Source organism: Mustela nivalis (genome assembly GCF_964662115.1).
Source record: "Mustela nivalis genome assembly, chromosome: 8".
In the NCBI taxonomy this organism is placed as follows: domain Eukaryota; kingdom Metazoa; phylum Chordata; class Mammalia; order Carnivora; family Mustelidae; genus Mustela; species Mustela nivalis.
The window spans coordinates 100,300,379-100,322,829 of record NC_139027.1 but is presented as its reverse complement, the minus strand read 5'-3'; the positions used below and the strand labels follow the sequence as shown (position 1 = coordinate 100,322,829).

The 22,451-nt window shown below is 40.0% G+C and overlaps 1 protein-coding gene across 23 annotated transcripts in view; it reads right to left on the bottom strand.

The window, feature by feature from the left end:
- RALGAPA2 (Ral GTPase activating protein catalytic subunit alpha 2) overlaps nt 1–22,451 on the bottom strand; it is a 328,431-nt gene that overhangs the window by 127,242 nt on the left and 178,738 nt on the right. For all 23 annotated transcript variants that reach the window (XM_082743139.1, XM_082743124.1, XM_082743140.1 and 20 more), the window contains 4 exons: nt 21,447–21,575; nt 16,026–16,154; nt 15,105–15,163; nt 2,990–3,098 (listed from right to left, as the gene is read on the bottom strand). In XM_082743139.1, the coding sequence (XP_082599265.1) occupies nt 2,990–3,098; nt 15,105–15,163; nt 16,026–16,154; nt 21,447–21,575 (426 nt within the window). The remainder of the gene's footprint in view (nt 1–2,989; nt 3,099–15,104; nt 15,164–16,025; nt 16,155–21,446; nt 21,576–22,451) is intronic.

The following is a 22,451-nucleotide window of genomic DNA, read 5'->3' as shown; positions in this document are numbered from 1 at the left end:
CTGAGTGAAGGATGGCCCTAGGGCAGCAGGACTCTATGACAGAAGACGGTGCTAGGGTAAGGAGGAGGAGACAGTTAATGATGTCTCCTAAGATGGGGTAAAAGAAGGAACAACAGGTGAGGCTGAGGGTAGGGGCTCAGGCTGGACTGGGGAGGCAAGGTTGGTAGCTCACCTGAGCCAGAGTCAAAGGTGGCATGCTCCTTGGCCAACATCCAGGATGGGATACCTAAGTAACTACAGCTCAGGCTTAGAACACTCACCTGCCACCTGTGCTGCCCATAACAATACCCCACCAGACATAATTAGCTGGGTGGAAATCTGCAGGTGCCTATGTGGTGCACTGCTCTCATTTACTGCTGAGCTCCAGGCTGGTTTTCATTGATACCCCCTGGGGAGCATTTCCCAGCCTTCTCTAACGATGCCTTCCCACATCAGATGGAACATCCAGGTCAATCTTGTCAAGTGTTCCTGAAGGGCAGGATCAGAGCAGGTGGTGTCTAGAGCAATGTGGAAGTCATATGGCAGGAAGCCCTTGCAGGGCTCATGCTCCCCGTGCTGCTGGGGCTGGGCCTCCTCCTAGCAGGCCCTGAGGCTCCCTGAGGCCCCTCTTCTAGACCTGTTCCTTGTGGCCATGCTCTCCCTGCTAGGCCCTCAGTTCTCTGAGATTTATGTGCCACCTCCTTCAGTAAAAATGCCAACTGGCACAGGAACATAGACGTCAAAGAGAGGCAGGCAGGAACACAGATGTCAGAGGGACGAGCAGACAGCTCATCCCAGGGTCCTGGAATTACATCTGTGAGTTTCACTCTGCTATTCCTAACAGTTAAAGGGAGGCTGATTTGGCCAATCTTGGCCCTCTGATCTCTTCACAATTCAAACTGGAGTGAGTTTCTTGGCATTCTTTAGTTGCCTTCTCTCTTATTTCTAAAATGGGGAGAGCCAGAGCACCTACAGGGGCGGGGCTTCCACCAGACAGTCCCTGCACTGTGCTGGGATGCCCCTGGCAGAGTCTGGGCTCCATGTATTCTTTCTCTGGTGCCTTATGTTCGTCCTCATCTTTACACAAAAGTAAAGACATTTTTGAAAATGTGGAGACCTACAACGACAAAATGTAAGCCCTCATATCCTTCTACTTTTGTTATCAATTTCCATCTCCCTGCTGTACTATATAGAACCATATAGGGTAGAAGGATAGCTATATCACTGTATCTACGTATCTCCATCATTCTCGGACACCACTGAGCTACTGACAGCTTCTCCAGGAAAGGGGGAGAGGTGGGGAGGCCACACTACATTCAACATTCAAAAAACAGATCTTAGAATTGAGGAAAGAGGATATTTAAAAAATTAGACTCTGCATAGATATACAATTGCCAACTTTTTTTCACTTTAATAGTTACATATGAATATTTCACCACAGCTTCTGCAACTGTGCCAAAGTCCAGATAAGGGGCCAGGGTGTCCTGGGTTTGACCCTGGCCAACTCTTTACTCCCTAAATCAGCTCATTTTCCACATCTATGAAGCAGAGGTGGCCATAACCCTTTACCTCTTGGGGTGGTTCTAAGGATTAAAAGTAGTATCAAAGGTCATCGCCGTGCTCAGGACAGAGGGAGCACTCCTAATTGATCCTGGTTCAATCAATTTTCCATTCCTCACCACAGGGATCAGCAGCAAGTGTTTGTCCAGCTCTCATGACAGAACCGGTACACCCAAGTATGGAGGCAGAGAGAACAGCAGAGCTTTCTTTTGGCCAGAAAGAGGGTGAGGAGGGCTGACATAAAATCAGACTGCACAAGCAGGCAGGGGCTAGATCAGAGAGCTGGATGCTAAGCCATGGGCAGGGGATGCCCCGTCTGGTTATCCTGTGGGCTGAAGCACAAAAGGTGACACAGGGGCTGTCAATGGCCTGGTGATGACTGTCCCAGTTGTCAGCTACAATGGGGATGACTATAACAGCAGCACACATCAGGCAGTAAAGAAGGCCAGGCCTGAGCCTGGACTCTGGTGTCAGACAAACAGTTCATGGTTTGAACTTTGGCTTGGCAAGGCTTTAGAGCCTGGAATGAGCTCCTTAGCTTTTCTGCACCTCAGTTCCTCCACTGTAAAATGGGACAACTGTCTCACAGCTGAGAACTTCCATAAAATCCTAGCACAGTGCCTGGTAGGAACTGGGCACTCACTGATTCGGGGGCGGGGGGAGGGTATAATGATAACAATGCTAATTATTACCATCCTTTTTAAGTAGGAGCCTGAAAAGAACCTTGAAGGATTTGAGCTCTGGTTTAGAAAGTGGCCTAACAGTATGTATAAAGGTTTTGTTTTTCACGGTAAGCAGATCTGCTCCTGGTGCCATCACTTATACCTGCATGGCTGTGAGCTCATGACCTGATTCCTCTGGGCCTTGCTTTCCTCTGGTGTGACATCAGGATTATACTATCCACCTTGCAAAGCAGCCATTGTGAAGGTTTTGGAGAATCTACCATGAATCCAGCTCCACATGACCACCTAGTGAATGGCAACTCTTCCTTTCATTAACAAAGCAAAGGAAGAAAGCCATCCTTAAAGTGCCAAGACCCAGTCAGACAGTGAGCACTCAGGACTGAAAACCAGGAGCTGTCAGGTCTCTCCCAGTCCTACTGTAGGACAGGGCATGAGATCCCACCTTCCCGTCACTATTACCCACAAAGGACAGTTGTTTTGCTTGCTACAGGAAGTGGCCAGCTACCAGAGACAGCCTGTTCAGCTGCAGGGCTTGGTCGAGGAACACTCAGGGATGGATGGCAGGTTGCAGCCACCAGTGAGGAAGCAGCTGTTGGTGGTCTCTCTTGGGAGCCTCACAGGACATTCAACATGGCTCTCAGAAAAATAATTTTTGATTCAAAATCTCTCATGTACGGACAAATAACAATGGGGCTAATTCAAACTAGAACTGGATGACTATCTGGGATACAGTTTACTGTTGAATACACATCACGAATTGGTAATACCTTCAAAGTGACACCTATCACATTGACGGCCTCTTTCAGCTGCGGATGGTTTGTACACTGTGCCAGTTCTTCGCATATCCAGACTCCGAGGGAGCAAATGGCAATGCACCTTTTGAAAAAGAAGAAAAAGGAGGGAAACTCTCAAAAAATTTAATATATTTTCTTGGTATTTTCAAGTGACAAAGTATTTTAAATCTTCTTTTACAAAGTGGCCAAAATTATAGATATGTTAACAGAGTGTCTTCCTGAGGAAAAAGATAAGGTTTCCTCAATAGTTCAGTTTTCAGGACAAACAGAAATACTGATATTGGTTAGTAATTACATATTTAATGAAATAAATGATCTATTTCCTGTTAGTAGTCACAAAGCACATATCAGTTATTTTTGCTGATAGTTTAAATTATGTTGTACTGCTTCAAGGCAGTTTTGAAGAAGATTCAAAACCATGAATCTTAGAAAATGGTTGGAAATCAAGCTTGTAATTGTTTTTCTTACAATAAAATATACAACACTTACTAAAACAGAAGACAAACCCCACATTCCATTGTAAAAAATATCGGAATACAACTTTCAGAATCAACTGCACTGTTACTGCTTTTAAACAATGTGTTAGGACAAAGCCTTCTTCAAGTTGCACATTACTTTAAAAATTACCTTCTTCAATTATAAATCAATTTTAAGTGGTAGTTATCTTTGAAACTGATATATCCTACTATCTTTTACAATGATCAAAAAGACATATTCCTGTTAATTTTTTCTGAATGCCCATATATAAAATTAAAATACTTCCAAACCTGGTCACTTTCCCAAACAAAAGGGGATTCAAGCCACTACTCTGAACCAGACATTAGTTGTGGTATATATATGTTGTTCTTTGTAAGAAGAGGTCACATCGCCAGTGCCAATTAAACTGAATGTACTGTTCAGCTCTCCACAGTGAAAGTTCTTTGTATTCAGTATAATTCAGCTATTAAAATAAATATATTTTGAGGTTTTATTTTTATTTTTTTTATCTTTTTTTTTTTAAATTATTTATTTATTTGAGAGAGAGAGTGAGAGAGCATGAGAGGGGAGAAGGTCAGAGGGAGAAGCAGACTCCCCATGGAGCTGGGAGCCCGATGCGGGACTTGATCCCGGAACTCCGGGATCATGACCTGAGCTGAAGGCAGTCGCTTAACCAACTGAGCCACCCAGGCGCCCCTATTTTGAGGTTTTAAAACCACCATGTTTCACTGGATTCTCACCTCTTTAAGTTAGGATAGATGAAGTGCTTCAGAACACGTTTATTAAAAGCTCTTTGGAGACTATGTCACCTTCTACGAAAATGCACTCAGGATCAGCGTGCAGCCCCCTTTACAAGGCATGCCTGGGCTTCTTGGATTCTCCAACAGCAACATTATACAGGAGTTACACACAATTCAAACCCTCAGCTTTCCTTACTGTACAGAACTATCTCCTCTTGCCTGATTCTTATACTGAGTCTCAGTCCAGAAACTGTACTTCATATTCTCAGCTTGCATTCAATGTCATGTATTCTGTATGCTTTCCAATTGCCTCATTATCTTCCCCAGCTTAACTCAGACTCTGATTGTTCAACCCATTAAAATCTAACTTGGAATTATACCCAATTATACCACTTTAAGAGACTCTCTTCCCTTACAGACTTGCATGTGTGTGTGTGTCTCTTTCTGTGTATATTAATACATACTTTTTTTTTTAAACAACCGATTAACCTATCTGTTAAATGTAATTTATTAAGGGCAAAGATCTCTCATTTCTTAGGAACACCTGCATTACTCTGTAACTATTAGCCTTGCACAACAGAAAACATTTGTGACCCATAAAATGGTTTCATAATGTGAACTACTCTCACCTGCCTTGAGTTTTAAAGCTGCACTAGCTTATAGCAGGTCTTCAATGCTATTTTATGCCTTTGAAATTTATCATTTAGCATCTGCCTATTCTGGCATTCTCAGGTATTCCTTTTGGCTTTGAGTTTCTGTCAGTTAAATTCTCTGTCCCAAATGTGTCCTTTGTGATCCCAAATGAGTTCTATCTCTCAAGATTTTTTTTTAGCTAATGGCAGCACCACCTTCACTCTCCTTTTTATACCAACACACCCTCTGGAGACTGTTTGCTACTCTGCCATCTCACACTTCTCCAGTTTATGTAACAGAAACAATATTTTTTCTTATGTTTTCTACATTATTATCACCTGTAATTATAACTAACTTCCCTCTTAATTATCTTCCATTTATTTGAAATCTTGGTCATATCTCTGCTTATCTGCCCTTGTGTGACCTCAATTTCATGTTTTATACATGGCTGATAAAGACTGAGCATATCACACACATTTCTATTCCATTTTTCACTCCACAGAAGTTTGGCTTTCTACAGTAAAGAAAAAGGTGGTGGTGGGAAGGTATTCCCAAGACATGTTAAAAGTTTGGATGGGACAGGTAAGTGAAAAGGAGAAATCAAGGATTTTTTCCAAGTTTCTCGACTGAAAATCTGGGTAGATGATGGTGACGTTTATGGAGATGGAGTCTGAGGGACGGTCAGGGGACTCAAGGGTTCAGCTGTGGTCGTGTTAGCTTTGCATGTGTTAAGACATCCAAGCTGAGATACCAAGTAGGCAGCTTAATACATAAGCCTGAATATATATGGGATTCACAGAAGAGGCTAGGCAAATAAATTCAGCAGCATCAGTATCATAAATTCAGCAGTATTTAAGGTCTGGTTAGAATGAATAAGAGCACCAAGGAGAGTCAGAGAGAGAAGAGGACCAGCCCTAAATCACTCTAACACTCAGAGGTTAGGTGGAGGAGGGAGACAGAACAGGAGCAGCTGTGGTGACATAGGAATAAAATCAGAAGATTATATTCTAAGGAAATGGCATTGTAAAGGCAGACTAATTTCAGAGTTAGTAAGACAAGTATGCAACATTAAAATTTCTAAGGCAACTTCTTAAAAAACTGAGAATCTATGACTTCTGCAAAAATAGAGATATTAAGTGGAATGTGAAAAAAATCATCTGAAAGAAAGAAAGGAAGGAAGGAAGAAAAGGAAAGGGGAAAAATAAAGGCAAGAATGGGGACAAAACAAGAGAATGCTGATAAGGAGCAATAACAAAACATAAAGGCAGATGGAAGAAATACATCCAAGTATGTCAGTTACTGCAGTAAATGGGAAATGAACTAAAGATTCAGTTATAAGATCAAGATCAGACAAGATAAATGTTATAAAATAAAGAATGTACAATTTTTTCAAAGACATCTAAAGAGAAGAATATAGAAAGGTTTGGAACACTGAAAAAATAAAATAAAATTTAATTTAAAATAAAAAAATAAAAGGATGGAAAGTATTATTTAGAAATATATTAATCAATATGAGACAAGTGGTTCTTAAGAGAAAAAAAAATCATGCTTAGAAGTAAATAGGATCACTATGTAAATTAACAGATATGATTCTCTATAGAGATTTGATAATTCTATAGTTCTATACTGCTAATAATATAGCTTCAAAGTATATAAACAAAGATTGACAGATACACAAGGAAAAATAAATCAATGCACCACTATTATGGGGGATTTTAACCTATTTTTCTCAGTAAATGACTAAGATGGTAAAAATATTAGAAACGATGTAAAATATTTGAAACACACTATTAAAAAAATTAATCAAATGGACATATCCAGAGCAGTACACACAACTACCGAAGAAAGGGTAATATGCATGCTCTTCAAGCCCACCCAGAGCATTTGCAGAAACTGACTATCTGCTGGGCTTATAGCAAATCTCAACAATTTCAAAGACTGTCACTTGACAGACAACATATTGGATTTAAGTTGTCAATAGCAAAAAGTTAAATAAAAATAACTATGTGTTTATAAATTAAATATATTTCTACATAAAGAAATATATGAAGGAATCAATGATGGAATCATAATGGAAATGGGGAAAAAAATCTGTAGTGAGAAAATACTACATATCAAAACGTACCAAACTCAGATGACGTAGGACCTAGAAATAAACATATGAACTTAAATGTTGACATTTGTAAAAGAGAAAGACTGAATTAGTATGTGGAGTTTGTATACTGTTATGTTAATATATCAGAATTAACATACTGATAAAAAGGAAAGGAATGAAGAATATGAAGAAAGAAAGGGAAAAGAGCAGAAAGTAGAAAATAAAAACAAATTAGAGGAAGAGGAGTCAAGGTGGCAGAGAAGTAGCAGGCTGAGACTACATCAGGTAGCAGGAGATCAGCTAGATAGCGTATCTAAAGACTGCAAACACCTACAAATCCAACGGGAGATTGAAGAGAAAGAAGAACAGCAATTCTAGAAACAGAAAAACAACCACTTTCTGAAAGGTAGGACTGGCGGAGAAGTGAATCTAAAGCGACGGGAAGATAGACTGCGGGGGGAGGGGCCGGCTCCTGGCAAGCGATGGAGCAATGGAGCACAAAATCAGGACTTTAAAAAGTCTGTTCCGCTGAGGGACATCGCTCCAGAGGCTAAACCGGGGTGAAGCCCACGTGGGGTCAGCATGGCATCAGGTCCCGCAGGGTCACAGAAGGATCAGGGGTGTCTGAGTGTCACAGAGCTTGCAGGTATTAAAAGGAGAAGCCGGCTACAGAGACAGAGCAGAGGAGTGAGCTCTCAGCTCGGGGTTACCTTGAACCAGTCACAGGCTGGGTGAGCTCAGAGTGCAGCCGGAGGCCACGGGGACGGGCACACTGAGGAGCGGGGCCCCAAGCTCTTGGCTCCTCCAGGCGGGAGACCAAGAGGCCGCCATATTCATTCCTGTCCTCTGGAACTCTACGGAAAGCATTCAGGGAAGAAAAGCTCCTGAAAGCAAACGGGAGCTGATTACTTAGTCCAGCTCCTGGTAAGGGCAGTGCAATTCCGCCTGGGGCAAAGAACAACAGGCCCCTCCCCCAGAAGATGAACAAGAAAACAGCCAGGACCAAGTTCACCTACCAAGGAGTGCAGGTTCAATACCAAGGAGAGCAGCGGAATTCCAAAGGAGGAGAAAGCAAAGCACAGAACACATGGCTTTCTCCCCATGGTTCTTTAGTCTTGCAGTTAATTTAATTTTTTTTTCTTCTCCTGCTAAATTGTTTTTAGCTTTTTACCCTTTTCTTTTTTAACATTTTTTAACTAATTTATCTAATATATATATTTTTCTTTTTTATATTTTTTCTTTATTCGTTTTCTTTTTTTTTTTTTTTTCCTGAACCTCTTTTTATCCCTTTTCTCCCCGCCATGATTTGGGATCTCTTCTGATTTGGTTAAAGCATATTTTCCTGGGGTCTTTGCCACCCTTTTAGTATTTTACTTGCTCCTTCATATACTCTAATCTGGACAAAATGACAAGGCGGAAAATTCATCACAAAAAAAAGAACAAGAGGCAGTACTGAAGGCTAGGGACCTAATCAATAGAGACATTGGTAATATGTCAGATCTAGAGTTTAGAATGACAATTCTCAAGGTTCTAGCTGGGCTCAAAAAAGGCATGGAAGATATTAGAGAAACCCTCTCGGGAGATATAAAAGCCCTTTCTGGAGAAATAAAAGAACTAAAATCTAACCAAGTTGAAATAAAAAAAGCTATTAATGAGGTCCAATAAAAAATGGAGGCTTTCACTGCTAGGACAAATGAGGCAGAAGAAAGAATTAGCGCTATAGAAGACCAAATGACAGAGAATAAAGAAGCTGAGCAAAAGAGGGACAAACAGCTACTGGACCACGAGGGGAGAATTTGAGAGATAAGTGACACCATAAGATGAAACAACATTATAATAATTGGGATTCCAGAAGAAGAAAAAAGAGAGAGGGGAGCAGAAGGTATATTGGAGAGAATTAATAGAGAGAATTTCCCTAATATGGCAAAGGGAACAAGCATCAAAATCCAGGAGGTGCAGAGAACCCCCCTCAAAATCAACAAGAATAGGTCCACACCCCGTCACCTAATAATAAAATTTACAAGTCTTAGAGACAAAGAGAAAATCCTGAAAGCAGCCTGGGAAAAGAAGTCTGTAACATACTGCTAAAAATATTAGACTGGCAGCAGACTTACCCACAGAGACCTGGCAGGCCAGAAAGAGCTGGCATAATATATTCAGAGCACTAAAGGAGAAAAACATGCAGTCAAGAATACTATATCCAGCTAGGCTATCATTGAAAATAGAAGGAGAGATAAAAAGCTTCCAGGACAAACACAAGCTGAAAGAATTTGTAAACACCAAACCAGCGCTACAGGAAATATTGAAAGGGATCCTCTAAGCAAAGAGAGAGCCTAAAAGTAGTAGATCAGAAGGGAACAGAGAAAATATACACGAACAGTCACCTTACAGGCAATACAATGGCACTGAATTCTTATCTCTCAATAGTTACCCTAAATGTTAATGGGCTAAATGCCCCAATCAAAAGACACAGGGTATCAGAGTGGATTAAAAAAAAAAAAAAAACCATCTACATGTTGCCTACAAGAAGCTCATTTTAGACCCAAAGACACCTCCAGATTTAAAGTGAGGGGGTGGAAAACAATTTACCATGCTAATGGACATCAGAAGAAAGCAGGGGTGGCAATCCTTATATCAGATCAATTAGATTTTAAGCCAAAGACTATAATAAGAGATGAGGAAGGACACTATATCATACTCAAAGAATCTGTCCAACAAGAATATCTAACAATTTTAAATATCTATGCCCCTAACGTAGGAGCAGCCAACTATATAAACCAATTAATAACAAAATCAAAGAAAAACATCAACAATAATAATAGTAGGGGACTTTAACACTCCCCTCACTGAAATGGACAGATCATCCAAGCAAAAGATCAACAAGGAAATAAAGGCCTTAAATGACACACTAGACCAGATGGAAATCACAGATATATTCAGAACATTTCATCCCAAAGCAAAACAACACACATTCTTCTCTAGTGCACATGGAACATTCTCCAAAATAGATCAAATCCTGGGTCCTAAAACAGGTCTCAACTGGTATCAAAAGATTGGGATCATTTCCTGCATATTTTCAGACCACAATGTTCTGAAGCTAGAACTCAATCACAAGAGGAAATTTGGAAAGAACCCAAATACATGGAGATTAAACAGCATCCTTTTCAAGAATGAATGGATCAACCAAGAAATTAAAGAAGAACTGAAAAAATTCATGGAAACAAATGATAATGAAAACACAATGGTTGAAAATCTGCGGGACACAGCAAAGGCAGTCCTGAGAGGAAAATATATAGTGGTACAAGCCTTTCTCAAGAAACAAGAAAGGTCTCAAGTACACAACATAACCCTACACCTAAAGGAGCTGGAGCAAGAACAAGAAAGAAAGCCTAAACCCAGCAGGAGAAGAGAAATCATAAAGATCAGAGCAGAAATCAATGAAATAGAAACCAAAAACACAATAAAGCAAATCAACGAGACTAGGAGCTGGTTCTTTGAAAGAATTAATAAGATTGATAAACCCCTGGCCTGACTTATCAAAAAGAAAAGAGCAAGGACCCAAATAAATAAAATCATGAATGAAAGAGGAGAGATCACAACTAACACCAAAGAAATACAAACAATTATAAGAACATACTATGAGCAACTCTATGCAAACAAATTTGACAATCTGGAAGAAATGGATGCATTCCTAGAGACATACAGACTACCAAAACTGAACCAGGAAGAAATAGAAAACCTGAACAGACCCACAACCAGTAAGGAGATTGAAAGAGTCATCAAAAATCTCCAAAGAAAAGCCCTGGGCCAGACGGCTTCCCAGGGGAATTCTACCAAACATTTAAAAAAAAATTTTTTTTTTAAAAAGATTTTATTTATTTATTTGACAGACAGAGATCACAAGTAGGCAGAGAGGCAGGCAGAGAGAGAGGAGGAAGCAGGCTCCTCGCTGAGCAGATAGCCCAATGCGGGGCTCGATCCCAGGACCCTGAGATCATGACCTGAGCCGAAGGCAGAGGCTTTAACCCAGAGCCATCCAGGCGCCCCTCTACCAAACATTTCAAGAAGAACTAATTCCTGTTCTCCTGAAACTGTTCCAAAAAATAGAAATGGAAGGAAAACTTCCAAACTCATTTTATAAGGCCAGCATCACCTTGATCCCAAAACCAGACAAGGATCCCATTAAAAAAGAGAACTACAGACCAATATCCTTGATGAACACAGATGCGAAAATTCTCACCAAAATACTAGCCAATAGGATTTAACAGTACATTAAAAGGATTATTCACCACGACCAAGTGGGATTTATTCCAGGGCTGCAAGGTTGGTTCAACATCTGCAAATCAATGTGATACAACACATCAATAAAATAAAGAACAAGAACCATATGATACTCTCAATAGATGCTGAAAAAGCATTTGACAAAGTACAGCATCCTTTCCTGATCAAAACTCTTCAAAGTGTAGGGATAGAGGGCACATACCTCAATATCATCAAAGCCATCTATGAAAAACCCACTTCAAATGTCATTCTCAATGGAGAAAAACTAAAAGCTTTTCCGCTAAGGTCAGGAACACGGCAAGGATATCCATTATCACCACTACTATTCAACACAGTACTAGAGGTCCTATCCTTAGCTATCAGACAACGAAAGGAAATTAAAGGCATCCAAATTGGCAAAGAAGAAGTCAAACTATCACTCTTCACAGATGGTACGATACTATATGTGGAAAACCCAAAAGACTCCACTCCAAAACTGCTAGAACCTGTACAGGAATTCAGTAAAGTGTCAGGATATGAAATCAATGCACAGAAATCAGTTGCATTTCTCTACACCAACAAGACAGAAAAAAGAGAAATTAAGGAGTCAATCCCATTTATAATTGCACCCAAAACTATAAGATACCTAGGAATAAACCTAACCAACAAGGCTAAGAATCTATACTCAGAAAACTATAAAGTACTCATGAAAGAAATTGAGAAAGACACAAAGAAATGGAAAAATGTTCCAGGCTCCTGGTTTGGAAGAACAAATATTGTGAAAATGTCTATGCTACCTAAAGCAATCTACACATTTAATGCAATCTCTGTCAAAATACCATCCATTTTTTTCAAAGAAATGTAACAAATAATCCTAAAATTTATATGGAACCAGAAAAGACCCCAAATAGCCAAAGGAATATTGAAAAAGGACGCTAAAGTTGCAGGCATCACAATTCCGGACTTCAAGCTCTATTACAAAGCTGTCATCATCAAGACAGCATGGTACTGGCACAAAAACAGACACATAGATCAATGGAACAGAATAGAGAGCCCAGAAATAGACCCTCAACTCTATGGTCAACTAATCTTCAGCAAAGCAGGAAAGAATGTCCAATGGAAAAAAGACAGCCTCTTCAATAAATGGTGTTGGGAAAATTGGACAGCCACATGCAGAAAAATCAAATTGGAACATTTCCTTACACCACACACGAAAATAGACTCAAAATGGATGAAGGACCTCAATGTGAGAAAGGAATCCACCAAAATCCTTGAGGAGAACACAGGCGGTAACCTCTTCGACCTCAACCGCGGCAACATCTTCCTAGGAACATCGCCAAAGGCAAGGGAAGCAAGGGCAAAAATGAACTATTGGGATTTGATCAAGATCAAAAGCTTTTGCACAGCAAAGGAAACAGTTAACAAAACCAAAAGACAACTGACAGAATGGGAGAAGATATGTGCCAATGACATATCAGTAAAAGGGCTAGTGTCCAAAATCTATAAAGAACTTAGCAAACTCAACACCCAAAGAACAAATAATCCAATCAAGAAATGGGCAGAGGACATGAACAGACATTTCTGCAAAGAAGACATCCAGATGGCCAACAGACACATGAAAAAGTACTCTACATCACTCAGCGTCAGGGAAATACAAATCAAAACCACAGTAAGATACCACCTCACACCAGTCAGAATGGCTAAAATTAACAAGTCAGGAAATGATAGATGCTGGCGAGGATAGGGAGAAAGGGGAACCCTCCTACACTTTTGGTGGGAATGCAAGCTGGTGCAACCACTCTGGAAAACAACATGGAGGTTCCTCAAAATGTTGAAAATAGAACTACCCTATGACCCAGTAATTGCACTACTGGGTATTTACCCTAAAGATACAAACGTAGTGATCTGAAGGGGCACATGCACCCGAATATATAGCAGCAATGTCTACAATAGCCAAACTATGGAAGGAACCTAGATGTCCATCAACAGATGAATGGATAAAGAAGATGTGGTACAGGTACACAATGGAATACTATGCAGGCATCAAAAGAAATGAAATCTTGCCATTTGCGACAATGTGGATGGAACTAGAGCATATCATGCTAAGTGAAATAAGTCCATCGGAGAAAGACAACTATCATATCTCCCTGATATGAGGAAGTGGAGATGCAAAATGGGGGGGATAAGGCGGTAGGAGAAGAATAAATGAAATAAGATGGGATTGGGAGGGAGACAAACCATAAGTGACTTTTAATCTCACAAAACAAACTGAGAGTTGCTGGGGTGAGGGGGGTGGGGTTATGGACATTGGGGAGGGTATGTGCTATAGTGAGTGCTGTGAAGTGTGTAAACCTGGCGATTCACAGACCTGTACCCCTGGGGATAAAAATATATTATATGTTTATAAAAAATAAAAAAATTAAAAAATTAAAAGGCAGACAAAAGAATGGGAGAAAAAAAACAAATTAGAATAAAGAGGGTGAACAAAGACAAGTTCTTTGAAAGTTGATAATCTTTGGCAAGACTAGTGGCAAAAATCAGAGAATACATAATAGCGTCTGGGATTAAGAAGTGTATATAGCTCTTGGAGTGAAAGAAACATAAGATAGCCAATATTATTTCAGAACTTAGATGAAATGGACAAATTTCTGTACAAGTTTAGTTTATCCAAGGTGTAAAAGAAAGGAAAAGAAAAGAAAGAAAGCCTTAATATTCCTAAAATCTTGGAAGAAAATAAGTCAATGGTTAACCTCTCATAAATAAATGACCAGACCTAGATAGTTTTACCATCAAGGTCTAAATACACAGGAGCATGAACTCTTAATTTTACAAAAATTCTTGCTGACTACAGAGAATGAAACAATACTTTAATCATTCTGTAAGAGTATCTAACCCTGAATTAAGCCTGATAAGAACTGGATTGGGAAAGAAAATTATAGGCCATAAATATAAATGCAACTTTCCTGAACAAAATATTAGCCAAATAAGATCTGGTCCTGTATAAACCAAGTTGAGTTTATCCCAAAATTTAAGGTTACTCTAATATGAACAAATTGATAGTCAATTTATAGCTTCTGGTAATGGGAAACCAGAAAGGTGGACTAAGCCACCCACAGAAGACCACTGAAAAAGTTAGTCAAAATACAAACTCCCCCCAAACAAAACAAAACAAAACAAAACCCCACAAGTCAGAAACCCTTAAAAATATCAAAAGAGCTGGAAAGGCAGTGATGGTTGGTAGACTGCTAGAGAGAGAGCAGGGCAGGAGCTGATTCCTTGGAGGCAGCAAGCGACTGAGCTAGGCTTCTGGTGACTTTATGAGGTTGGAGGAGGATGATGAGAAAGTGGTGTTGCCCTCTACCACTGCTCCCAGCTTTGGGCTTTACTTTGGAAGGCCAGGTATGCAATTTCTCATTATGCAGGTGGTCCAGAAAACCTCTATATTGTTAGCAGACTGCTAGCAAACTCAGATGCCCGGCAGAAGCAACCGAAATATTTTCAGACATTGCTAAATGTCTCCTGGGGTACAAAATCACCTCTGGTTGAGAATTACTAACCTTATACTTATACCAATTTTTATAAGTTTTTGCTTTATCCTTCCATTTTCTTCTTCATTAAAAAAATAACAGGGAATACCTGTATATATTCAAAATCTTTTCTCTTCTACAAAATGTAGCATGCTATAATCTGCATCTTACTGTTTTCACTGAATAGTGGCACACTCTAAAAAAATTAAGTAAAGCATTTTCTTGACATAATTCTTACTACATTTTTTAGTATCTGTACAAGTAATGCGGAAGAGTGCTTTTTTTTAACATTAACTTTTTACATATAAATTTGTATCTTAAAATCCTAAAATAGTTTACCTTTAGTCAACATTTACCTTGCACATTCATTTGGTTCCTCTGTGGCATTCTTCAGTAAAATATTTATGAGGTAATGCTAAAAACACAAAATTAAGTAAAATAAAAACTTTGTTTAGTAGTTGGTTTCCCACATGTTTTGTGTTCCAGGCAGTCAGGAGCTACTGAAGGACCAGGGAACTCTGGAGAAGCTTCCAACAGAGAGAACCTGGGAGGCGGGGAAGGAAACAGGGCTTGAGGGAGCAGCCTGTAGTGGTCTCAGCCAGGACCTCCCTGGGCAAGTAAGGCAGCCTAGAGAAGAGGGTTTCTGGGCATGCAATAAAAACCTTGCAAAGCCATTGAGACTTCAGATAGTAAAAGCTCAGTTTTCTTTTACTTCAATTATATATTGTATGCTAAATTATATATTATAATTATGTACCATAATTAGATAGATTGATTTTGAGATTTGAATAGAATTTTTGTTTGCCCCAAAGTCAGTTAAGGGGGGGGAACAAACGCTTACTTTTATTCTCTAAAGAATTAATAACTTGACATCTCAAATTATTAGTAGTGTTTAATCAGACTAACAATGGGACTGAATATTTGGCTAACTTTAATTATTTCTTATAAACTCATTTGATACACTAATGTGGCACAATTAAACCTAGAATTATTACAAAGGATGAATTATTATATAATTAAAATCCATAGGCATGATAAACAGATCTAATAAAAAACACCAGAGGAACCTATCAGTTATAACTGTCATATGCTCTGAATCTAATACATTTAATCCCTCTAAAAGAGCCTTCTGGAAACAACAACTACTATTGAAAGATTTAAACAATAAAGCAGAACTTTCAGGGATAAGTAGATCACTGTATGATAATGGAAGAGAGGACCATATAGCTAGAATTATAAAATGCTAAACTTGAGATTCAATCAAATGCATGAGGTACCTTGACATCTTCAGTTCCTGTGATGACTTCCCTGACTTCCGGCACAGACTGCAGTAAAGGGATCTCCCGGTAGGTATTTGGAAAGCAGACTAGAGAACCAAGAATGGTGAGAGCTTCTGAATGAGGTGTCTGCACACAAAGAAGTGAAAACATACTTTACTTTTTCATGATTTTGAGAGGGAATCTTTACACTTACTATATCCTAGATAAGATGTAATCAAACTATGCCAGGTTATTTTCCTCCAGGCGACCATTTAAGCAAGAGAGGTTTGTCTAGATGAAAAAGCAAATTTCCAAGAAATGGAAATTATCACTATACTTGTATAAAAAGCATTGTGAAAAGTGGTCTGCAGATGCATTCAGGGTCAGAAGAGCAAATGACTCAATCATGACTTTCACTTTTTGTTTTTATCTTTTTAGTCTTAATGTTCTTGACAAAGCAGGGTAAGTGATACCAACTTAATATTATTTTTGCTGTGAAGACAGTTAACAAAAATTCATAAGGAAGAGGGGTTTGGGTTGAATTTCAAAAGGCAGAGAAAGAGAGCAGACACTATCCACCAAATTTCCCATCTCATCATGAATATTTTGCAAAGTAACATATAGTGTTTGATATATAGGGAGACACAAAATCACTTATTTGTCTATTATTGGAATTAGGTATAATTCTTACTACACGTTACTAGACTTCAATCTAGCCAACTTCACTAGATTTCAATCAAGCCAACAATTAGCAGCTATGATTAGCCAAGAATGGGCACCAGGATTACAAAGGTATTGCCACTCGCCCACCTACCCACCTGCCATCTACCTTTCTGTCTACTATTATCTAATAATTATAACAATAGCAGCTAACACTTACAGTGCTAGGCACTGTTCTAAATGCTATACAAGCACTGCCTCATAAAATACCCTCAACAATCCAATGAAGTAGATACTATTATCATTTCCACATTACAAGTGAGAAAACTGAGGCTCAGGGAAATTAAATGGCTTGTCAAGTGACAGACCCTGATTTGCACTGGGCCTGTTTTGTTAAGCACTTCTGGGTTTGAAATGAAAGCGAGTCTCCCTCCCCCAGGATATGGCGGTGTGGTGTGTGGGGTATGGGAGAAGAGGCAAATAGCGGTGATATACCATTCGGTGATATGGCTGTGAGAATCAGAGAGTGGGAATGTTATGGGAGCCCAGAACATTCATGTTTAACCTCACTTCATTTTCATCAGCACACAGGTCCAAAAGACAATATAAAACACAGAGATATTCTCTGGAACCCAAAATGTGGCAATAATTTGTTCTGCTCAGTATGATTAGGGACACTAAGACAAACTGCTGCTTGAAGTCCCATAGTGCCAGGGGAGCCAGCCAGGCTGGCAGAGTGAGGGAGCGAGGTAAGAGGCAAGAGGCCAGTGCAGGCAGTGCGGATGGAAAAGGCAGAAGACCCAGGGGCACCCATGGACCTGTAAAAAATGCAGGTGCACAGGGCCCAGAGGCCATGCAGGTGTGCTGCAGGGACTAGGGGAGCTCCAGGAGAAAAGCACTGGGACTCCCAGGTAGCAACCCCCACGCCACATGTGGCACAGTGCCCATCTCATTTTTTCCTCCAGGCGACCAGTAGTGCCATCAGAATGGAGCAGTAGTGTGGGGTGATGGATGCTCTCAGGAAGAGCAGAGTGTCAGGTGCTCACTAAAGCCCAGTGCAGGCAAGAGTGACAGCAGCTCTGACTGTAGCCATAGCCATGGCATCAGGCATGAAGTCACTATATTCCTAATGGTTTCTTTCATTTTTTAAAATACAAAGATTTGAAACCACTAAGGCAAAATGAAAATGTTAAGACTTGCCAAAGTTGGTCAGTGAGTACAGTATCTTGTTATGTGACTTTTACCACATAAAGCCTTGTGGTCACTGCCCAGGCCTTTCCTTATCTGACCTCTGGCCAGTGTCAGACGCAGGTGCTAGCTCTCTTGGGCCTGGGAACACTTTCACCATTTGGCCCTGGGACACCTTTCGTGGCTCCTACCTGAGGCGATCTAACAGTCTCCATGCTGGGATGCCTCATTTCCTCAGGATCCAAACTGTGATGCTGAGTGTGGTCCTGTGCCCTCTTCTCTCCCAGATCGATACTGACTCCCAAAGGATATCCAGACACATGATTTCAACGCCTCCTACATGTTGGACTTTGGACTCCCTATCATTTCTCTGTAGACTAGACGCTCCCCCACCCTACCCCCGAAGTCCGGGTTTGTATGCGTGCCCCCTCAGGGGTCCAGAGGCATCTCACATGAGCTCCACCTGACCAGAGTCCCGCCCTTTCTGTGCAACACTACCCCACCTCCATCATTCTGTCCCCTCATCTGCTGCTTTCCTTTTTCTCAAGTTTTATGTTAAGAGGAATGAAAAGGGAAAGAGAGTATTACACTAAATACCAAACACCTGGATTCAAGATTTTACTACTCTTGCTTTATCTGTATGTTTCACTTTTTTCATTTCAGTATTTAAAAATCACTAAGAAGTTTCCACTTTCAATATTTTAAAGTGAATTCAAGACATTATGTCATCCCACCTCTATGGAACCCAGCATCCCCGCTTCGGGTTTTTTCTTTGCATACATTACTTTTTGACATGTTACATAGTTATTTTGTGTTTGCAACACCAAAAAAGATGGGGGTTAGATTGTTTTCAGCACTTTTCTATCCCAGTGGGTGCTCAATAAGTATCTCAAGATAAGGGGTGGCTGCTGCTGTCCCCATTTATCTGATGAACACTGAGGGCCTTTCAGGTCTCTGCTTCAGCATCACTTCTCTGATGAAGACCTTTCTAATGCATGTCTTTCCCTTCACTTCTCACAAGCAGAATGAACCATTCCTCTGTTGCTGTCCTGCTGGGGTCTGGATGTGATTCTACTGTGGCTGTTAGAAACTTAGGCACAGATATTAACATTTAGTTTACCCCGCTGATTTGTTGAGGGTAGGGCCCCTGTCATACTCATCCAGGCCAAGTCCCAGCATTTAGTGGATCCACAGAAACTGTTTCTCAAACAGCCTTGCTTTGTCAGTCCTCTCTAAATGCTGCCCTTTATTCCCAGACAATCTTGGTTTAGACTTCACTGACATTGATTCCTTTCCCTGAGTGGCCTTAACAATTGTGTCATGTGCAAGACTGGCCTGAACTGTGGACTTTAAGTTTTGAAATTTATTTTAAGACATTAATTTATGAGGGTGGGGAGGGGCAGAGGAGAAGGGAGAGGGCCAAGAGGACTCCAGGATGAGTGCAGAGCCCGATTTGGGGCTTGATTCCATAATCCTGAGATCATGACCTGAACCAAAACCAAGAGTCAGACACTTAACCAACTGAGTTACCCAGGTGCCCCTGAACTGCGGACTTTTAGATTGCATGCTAGACTATGTCACAATCAGATATAAAACATTAGATCTTAAACAAAATAAGGATTACACAGCTTTTTTCAATGAATGTGGTAAATCTAAATAATTTTTTGGTCTAAGCACCGAGCCTAAGGTGAGCCCCAATTTCCACACAGGAGAATGAGGCCTGGATGCCTAAGCATATTGCCTAGGGTATAGAACCAGTACAGTACATGGCAACACTGGGATGGAACCCAGGTCTGACCCTACAGAGTTCCAGGGTCTAGCATGAGAAGGGAATTATATGTAATGCATTATCTTATGGGCACATTACACTTTATCTGTTCCAGTGTTGATGGACATTTGGATTAACTCTAGTTTTTGGCTACTACAAAGGAAGTTTACTGAGCACAAGTTCCTGTCCATCTCTTGGAGACCTGTGTATGTATATATCTTTTCCCTGTTACCTCAATGGGGCAGATCTGCACAGTGGGGGTAATTCAAACTTGTAATTGACTTGTGTTAATCAAAAATTATGACTGAGTATGTGTGCCGCATTCACACACTTCTCATCTGTTCCCTTACAAGTTTAAATCTCAAGTTGAAACTAAGAGAGAAACTCAAAGTAATTCAGAGTTACAGCTCCTTCATATAACTCTCACTTCCACATGATCTTATTTTCTTTCTTTCTTTGAAAAGAAAAATTTTGGGAAGCTACTTTAATAGCTTATCTAGTCAAGAGATAAATTTTCAGAGAATGACTGGCATGCATGATATTATCTCTAGAAATGGTGCTGGCATTTTTACAGGAGACTCAAATAGCAAGTAAGGAAATCATCAATAAAGAAGTATGATTTTCCTTCCTGTATCCTGTGAGTTTCTTCAATGCTAATCTAAATACTTAAAAATAAATTTGAAGGCTCTTTGAGAATGATTATCCTAAAATCATTTTTGGAAATAAAGAAGCATAAAAATTTGTCACATTCCTTACAAAAAAAAGTTGAACAAACTCAACATTTTTCTTCTTCCTTTTTTTCTACCTTTCTTTTCTTCTTTCATTCCTCCCTTTTGCTCCTGTCTTTGCTTTTTCTTTCCCTTCCCTTTGCTTTTTACTTTATCCTCACAAGAAGTTAGCACATGAAAATACCAGTGTGAAATATCAACTATACAAAGTAATAAAAAACAACTTAATTTAAAATCCGGGTTGTAGTTTGAATTTATTGTGCACCAGAGAAATAAGTGGAGTGAAAAAGTAACAATATGCCCCCCAAAATTTACATAGCTAGCTACTCATATTGATTTCAGTACAAGTCCCTGGTAAACAATAAAGCTAATTTCATTCACACCATTTGCAGAGAAAAACAAAGAGTCTGAACAGGTAACAGCTGTATAGAGCACAAAAGTGAGAGGCCCTTTAAATTGAAATGTAGAAGAGAGTGTTCTTTCAAAAGGCATTAACACATTGCCCTAATAGTGGAGGTAAATGTGGAGACTGCAAATAATTTCTTTTTGCAGCCCTAAATGTTCACTTAGTCTACTTGATTATAATTTTTTAATACTAGAATTTTGTCAGAGTTTTACTGCACATTAATAATATATACTCACTCTCTGCTTAAAATTTAAGTGTTCTAACATTTCCAACATTTCCAAAAATATTTTCTATTAAACTCATAATAAGCAAGATAATTATTTGAAAAATTATTGATAATGTACACTTAAAATGCTCTCTTTACTACAGATGGGTCCTCTGTGCCACCATTTACTGGAAAATGCTAATAGACTTTAAGAGACAAGTCCTGCTTCTGACTGTGTAAATGTGCTGAAATATTAGTGAGGATATGATTTTTCACACTCTGGCCTTTTGATGAAACGCCTTCCCAATACCAGTGTGTCATCTTATCCTACAATTTCACACATCAGCTGCCAGGGCATCTACCCGAGAGCCCGGTTTCACATTGCACTAATGAGTCAACACCTGTTAAGAGTGGAGAAATCTGAACCTTGTTAGCGATTGTGAAGCCTCCTGGGAGTTTGGATGCTGAGCATTGTCATACTCACCGCCGGCGTGTCTGTACTAAGGACCCTGGCAGCGGCCGTGATGAAGTCCCCCACCAACATTGAGAAGCCAGGCAAACCCAGGGAGAAGAAGCGGGGTGGACAGTGCCTTATAATGGTGTTTAAGATATCCTAAAAGGGAAGATGAGAAAACACAAGTGTAATTTTCAACAATGTAGTCAGCTCATTTGTACATATAGCCACTGTATGGTAATCTGAGAGAACAAAGGTCACAGAAATTTTTCAGTAAAAAGGGTACTGAGAGATGAGTTGGTCCAAGGCCTATTGTACCCACTTTACAGGTAAGAGAACAGACACTAAGTTGTAAGATTACATGCCCCAAATCTAAGACATGGCATTGGGACTACACACTCCTTCTGTTTTCCACCTTGTCTGAGCTCTTCAGACAAGTTACTGGAGTGTTGAGGCGGATACACAAATAAAGTCTACAAACATCTATCACTTCAGTATTTTTCAGTTTTCAAAAGTTAAAGCACACTAATACATTAAAAAGTCTTCAAGTAGGCAAAGAGCTGGAAATTTTCACTCTTTAGATAACTCTGTGTTAAAACAATGGGACTGAAGTACGATCGGAGTCTAAGCTCAGGGAGCTGGTGTGGCTCTGGGTACAAGTGTGACTGTGAGGTCAAAGTGCAAATACAGCAGTTGCCTTTTACATGGGTGCAGCACAAAAACCACTGACTGCCTAGACACCTGGTGTTGCTGTGTCTGGAATGGCCCATCCTTGGTGGGTGGCAGGCCGGCGCCTGGCCGCCAACTCTGCTGTGAGGCAGTCACCATGTTCCAGCCTGTGGCAAAGCAGGGCTCCTCTACTGGACAGCGTTCTGCCACCCACAGCCAGGACACATCTCCACAGCCATCTGTGCAAGTGTGTGTGTGCATGAGGGATTAGTCAGAATACCACAAACTTCTTTTATGCAGTTCTAGGCCATGCACGTTAATCAAACATACTGAAGTACTAGACTTTATGTGTTTTGTAGTTATTCA